The 5,728-nt window shown below is 56.8% G+C and overlaps 1 protein-coding gene across 1 annotated transcript; it reads left to right on the forward strand.

Moving 5' to 3' along the window:
• The first annotated feature begins 47 nt into the window (after positions 1-47).
• Positions 48-4,445, forward strand: OLFML3 (olfactomedin like 3). The gene is made up of 3 exons (XM_072355959.1): positions 48-281; positions 379-664; positions 872-4,445. Exons 1-3 carry the CDS (start codon positions 171-173, stop codon positions 1,654-1,656), a joined length of 1,182 nt encoding a protein of 393 aa, XP_072212060.1. The 5' UTR covers positions 48-170; the 3' UTR covers positions 1,657-4,445.
• The last annotated feature ends 1,283 nt before the right edge of the window (positions 4,446-5,728 follow it).

Here is a 5,728-nt window from a genome sequence, read left to right on the forward strand (position 1 = left end):
TCTCTCGCTCTCTCGGTCGGGGCTGCGCCGCCGGGGGGAGCCCGGGATGCTGCGGAGCCGCCGGAGTTAAAGCGCCCGGGGCCGCCTCTGTGCGCTCCGTCCATCTGGATTCAATAAGGAACATTCCTGAGCGCTGAGCTGCTTCCTCGCGGCCGCACTCTCCGGCGGCCATGGGGCCCTGGCGCTGCCTGCTGCTCCTCCTGCCGCTCCTCGCCGCGGCACCGCGCGCACAGCAGCAGCAGTTCATGGAGTACGTGGAGCGGCGGCTGGCGCTGCTGGAGGTACGACCTGGGGGTGTGAGGGGTGATGGGGAGCGATGCGGGACGGGGCTGCGGGGCGGGGTGCGCGGAGCACAGCGTGACCCCTCGGCCGCTACAGGAGAGGATCGCGCAGTGGCACGATCAGAGCAGCCGCTACTCCACGGAGCTGCGGGACTTCAAGAACCAGGTGCTGGGCATGATGGAGACGGCCGAGAAGGAGCGCGAGGCGCTGCGGGCCGAGGCGGAGGGAGCTGCGGCGCGGGTGGATCGGCTGGAGAGAGAGGTGGACTACCTGGAAACGCAGAACCCGGCACCGCCGTGCGTGGAGGTGGACGAAGTGCTGGTGGAGAAGCAGGCGGCCACGGCCAAGCAGAGGAAGAACGAGAAGTACAACAAGCTGACGGGTGAGGCTGCCCCGGGTGGTGCTGTGGGTTTGTGGGCTGCCCCCGGGCTCAGAGCACGTCTATGGTGGGAAGGGGTGGGGGTATCCCCATAGGGGTGCCACTGGGGAAGGCGGCTGTGCTGACCGTGGGCAACGTGGAGCATCCCCGTGGAGCTGGGGGGGAGGTGGGAGCTGCCCTCAGGCTCTGACCGCTGCCCCCCCCCCACAGACTGCAGTGACACCATTGCGAGTGTCAGAGCCATGAAGATCCTGAAGCGCTTTGGCAGCACGGCAGGGCTGTGGACCAAGGATGCTGCGGGGAGCTCTGAGAAGATCTACGTCTTTGACGGCACCGCCAACGACACGGTGTACGTCTTCCCCCGCATGCGGGAGTTCACGCTGTTCTCGGCCACGCGCCGTGCAGCCCGCATCAAGCTGCCCTACCCCTGGGTGGGCACTGGGCACCTGGTCTACGGCGGGTTCCTTTACTACATCCGCCAGCAGGGCCCCTTCCAGGTGATCAAGTTCGACCTGGCCAACAAGACGGTGGTGGACAGCTCGGTGTTCCCGGCCGAGGAGCAGATCCCCGTCTTCGGGCTCTCCCCCTTCACATACATCGAGTTGGCGGCGGATGAAGAGGGGCTCTGGGCCATCTACGCCACCAAAGAGAACGAGAAGAACATTTGCCTGGCCAAGCTGGACCCCGACACTCTGGACATCGAGCAGATGTGGGACACGCCGTGCCCAAGGGAGAACGCCGAGGGCGCCTTCGTGGTGTGCGGGGCTCTGCACGTGGCCTACAACACCCGCCTGCCCAGCCGCTCCCGCGTGCAATGCGTCTTCGACGTCAGCGGGACGCTGCCCCCCGAGGAGGCCTCCCTCGTGTACTTCCCCAAGCGCTACGGCTCCCATTCCAGCATGAAGTACAGCCCCCGCGAGAGGCAGGTCTACGCCTGGGATGACGGCTACCAGATCATCTACCGCATGGAGATGAAGAAGAAGCTGGAGGTCTGAAGGGCCGCTGGCAAAAGCCTGGACTGATGGAATGAGGTTTTCTACTCTGTGATGCAATGAATAAATGCTATGCAGCACGCTGCAGCCGCCTGCTTGCTGGGAGTGTGGGGCACTGGGGGCTGGAGCAGTGAGCCCTGAGCTGCCCCAAAGTGCCTTTCCTGGAGGGTTCCTGAAGCTGTGAGTGTGGGATTTGGGCTGGGCAGGGCTTTGGGCAGAGGCTGGGCTGGAGTTGGGCATCTCCTGCTGCAGTGAGAGCATCTCTGGGCATGGCTGTGGCAAAGCTGTCAGCAAACAGCATGATCCCTTAATCCAAAAGGACAACTGGAGGTTCTGCTCACATGCTGGCGAGGCCTCCAGCCAACCGGCACCAGATGTTCCTCATTTTTTTAAGCTCACGTCTAACAAAGTGCGGTTGTCTTCCCTTTGCAGTGTTGGCAGACCTGTTCCCTGAGCCCCCTCCATCCCTCGGGGCAGCACATTCCACATGGCACCGCCTGAGACCCAACAGTGTGGGGGCAGCTGGGGGTCACAGCCAACATGCCCCAGTGGTGGGGATGGTGCTGATGGGATGGCTGGGTGATCCTGGAGGTCTTCTCCCACCTTAATGATCCTGTGGTTCTATCCTAATCATTTCTTTAGCATGAATTAGAGCTGATGGTTCCACACCAGGAATAACCTGGAGCAGCGGACCTGCAGGGCCCATCTGCTAGGATGGGGTTTTCTCTCTGCTTTGGTGGCCATGGCTGCCAGGTCCCCAGCTCTGTGAGCACAGTGTTGAGCAGTGGCATTACCCTGCTATGGGAGATGCACTGCTGTGCCCTCACATCCCTGCTCTCCTCGACTCCGCAGCTCCTCGTGCCTTAATTGCCAAGTATATTATCTCTTTAAAGAAGCCTCTGTGTAAGTAATAATCCCCTTCATCTCCCTGCTTCCCTTTGGAAGGCAATTCTGATAAAGTAAATTGAGAAGTTAAAGTGAGGATGGAAAAAAGCAAGATCTCCCGTGGCTAATTCCTTTCTCTGTCTCATTCCTGAGCCTTTTCTGTCTCATCCTCAGCCTTTTTTCTTGCTCTTTCTTGGTGGAGTGAAATAGTTCTGCGATAGGAAACCGAAATTAAAAGCAAGCAACTCAGAGGAGCGAGTTACAGAGATGCCATTGTACTGCAGCAAGAAGGGGAGCAGCCTCTCCATCCAGCACCCTCCCAATGGCTGCCTGGCGTGTGGAACCACAGCTCTGGGATCCCATGCAAGAGGCTGACCCACATGTGGGGGGGATGCTGCAGCTGGGGGGGTCTGTGGGAGGGAGATGAAGAGGCAGCAGCTGCTTGTTGTGATGTGCAATAGGCAAAACCGGGTTGAAAATTAGATCTTTGTATTCACTGCTTGGGCACAGAGGGGAAGGGCTTGCCAGGTTTTGGCTCCCATAGACACCCTACAGCCCAAAGAGCCCCCAACCAGACTCAGCCCCTGGCTGTGCTGTGCTCATGGGGCAGTGGTTGCTCACACACCCTATGGGGACATGGCAGCACGCAGCCCACCATTTGCTCTGGAGGCTGCCTTGGTTTGTGCTCATCGTTCTCTCGCGTCCAATTCCACATCCCAGAAAGAAGCTTTGAGTTTGAACTTCTGTGGTTTAATGGCAGAAAATAATGAGGATGGGGTCTTCAGCACCAGGTGGGCTCAGAGACCCCCGCTGCCCACCCAGCTCCCACCCAGCTCTCTGCAGTTATTGCTGATGCTGTGGCTGCCCTCGTCTTGGCTTTGGGGCAGACAGTTTCCATGGCGACGGAATATGCCGTAGGATTTGCATCGAGCCATTCATGCCACCGTGCTTTATTGGCTTTAATGAACTGCCATCCTCACAGCAGCCAACTCGGGGTCTTTGAAATGGATGTGCTGTAAATTCCCTACTTTTAATTACAGCTGCCATGAGAGCATCGTATACACAATTGTGCTTGCATGGCTGTATTAAAAAATATATAAAACAGGGCTGGGGGGGGGGAAACCCAAAGCAAAGCGTTTCTTGAACATACAATGACATTGACACTGGCTGCAGCGGTGCTGGTGACCAAGCAAAGCCATTGGGGACATCCCTGGCCCTTGTGCATCCACAGAGAACCAAAGCCTGTTCCCCCAGGCTCACCTGCAGCACTGCTCTCGGCATTATCTCCTCCTGAAACTTGAAGGATTCATCTCCTTTCTTTTCTTTTTCCCCCCGTGGAGACACGAAGAAGATAAACCCCAGCACAAAAGGGAAAGCTGTGACCCTGTGCCCTGTGCCCTGGGTCCCTGCCAGCCCTACAGGACGTTCCCCACCATGTGCCCCAGCTGTGCAAGCAGAGATCAGAGGCTGAAAGCGCTGTGTTTGCATCTGGGAATGATGACTTCATAATAACAACAAGAGCTGCTGGGCCCCAGAGGTCATTCTGTACTGATGTATGCAGCCCTAATGCCAGAAGAAATGATCAGTGCCCCATGGAGAAACCCCTGGCAAAATGAGAGAGATGAGTAAGATGGCAAACAAGGAAAGAAGAGGAAGGAAGGAAAGAGAAGTAATCCACCCTTCTCTCCAACAAGCTGTAGTCACTGCTGGGCTGTGCAGAGCTGCTCAGCCCCAACTCTGTACCCTTGCCATGAGCATCATGTCACCCCGTGCCCCCACCATTAGAGCAGCAGTAATTACACGTCAGGCCTTGCTGTGGCGCCTCTTGCTTTTCCTGCAAGCCTGTCATCGTTCTGCAAAACCAGAGACCGGGAGACAGAAACCAGATTAAAAAAGAGCATTTAAGGAACACGTGGGAGCGCTGCTTTGTGTTTGCTTTGTGTTACTCAGAATAAAGCTTCCCCCTCACGGCTGCTTGCAGGCCTTGCACAGTGACCAGCGCTGCCATCCCCAGCCCACACTCCTGGCTGCTGCCATCACCTGTGGGTGGTCACCCCTCCCACGAGGGCACTTCCCCAGCGCGAGCTGGTCCTCAACTCTGCAGTGGGTTATTACCATATAATTAAGAGAAGCTCTGAGAGAGAGAAGGAGCAATAAAGGCAGCTTTAATTCAGGGGTGTAGCTTGTGCCGGCTTCAGCTGTCCCCAGAGCTCTAATCCTCCTGCAGATGAAAGGGAAATATCGGCGCTCGCACAGCGTGTCGACTTTCCCTTGGTGTGACCAACCTTCTTGGGGCGGTGATGTGCACACAATGCTTTGATGATCCCCTCCCTGGGGACAAGGCTGAATCTCAGCACTGAAAACCAAAAGGCAGAGCTTGGAGCCAGCCGAGCGCGGGCGTTTTTGCTGCCTTGACATCCCGTTTTGCAGTGACAGCCAGCACTGAGCAGAAATTGATTATCCGTGCAAAGCAAAGCTTAAAAATAGAAGCTGTGTGTCAAACCCCCCCACGCGTGTTTTGACTAAATCCGAGATAACGAGAAGAATGGATGAAAGAAGGAGATTATAGGAAGAAACCAAGAGGCTGGGATTAAAGAAGCAAAAATAAGTGCGTGGGTTAATGCAGTTAATGAGCGCTGAGTGCCAGCCTGGTGCCCAGCTGGGATGGCAGCAGCTCGCTCAGGGCACGGCTGCCACGTGCTGTGCTGGCTTTGGTCTGCAGACCTGCAGGAGGCCACCTCCCATTGGTGATGCTGAGTACCTGGGGTCTCCATCCAACCCAGAGCAAAGCTCAGGGCCAGCAGTCAGCCCTCCAGCTGTCTCTGCAGCCGGTTGTTTGGGCTGATTAGGACTCTTTAAGGGTGAGATTAGGAATCTTGAAAGGTGAGATTCACCTGCGCATCTCCGTGGTGTCCCTCAGTAGAAATCCTCAGTACTCAGTGCTGGAAAACAGCTGCAGTTTTACCACTTCTTGTTTAAATGGGCCCAAAGCAGTTGGAGTAGTGAGGGTTGTTTTTTCTCCCATTATTACTCATCAAAGTGAGCGCTCAGATCGCCTCAGTTCAATGGAGATCTGCAGCACCTGGAGGGGGACCAACCCGGGGTCTGTCATCCCCCTTCATTACCCCCAGCTGTGATCACTGCAGCCAGCTGAAACCTTTTTGCTGCCTTCACGAGACCAGTCAGGAGG

Source organism: Excalfactoria chinensis, chromosome 23 (assembly GCF_039878825.1).
Source record: "Excalfactoria chinensis isolate bCotChi1 chromosome 23, bCotChi1.hap2, whole genome shotgun sequence".
In the NCBI taxonomy this organism is placed as follows: domain Eukaryota; kingdom Metazoa; phylum Chordata; class Aves; order Galliformes; family Phasianidae; genus Excalfactoria; species Excalfactoria chinensis.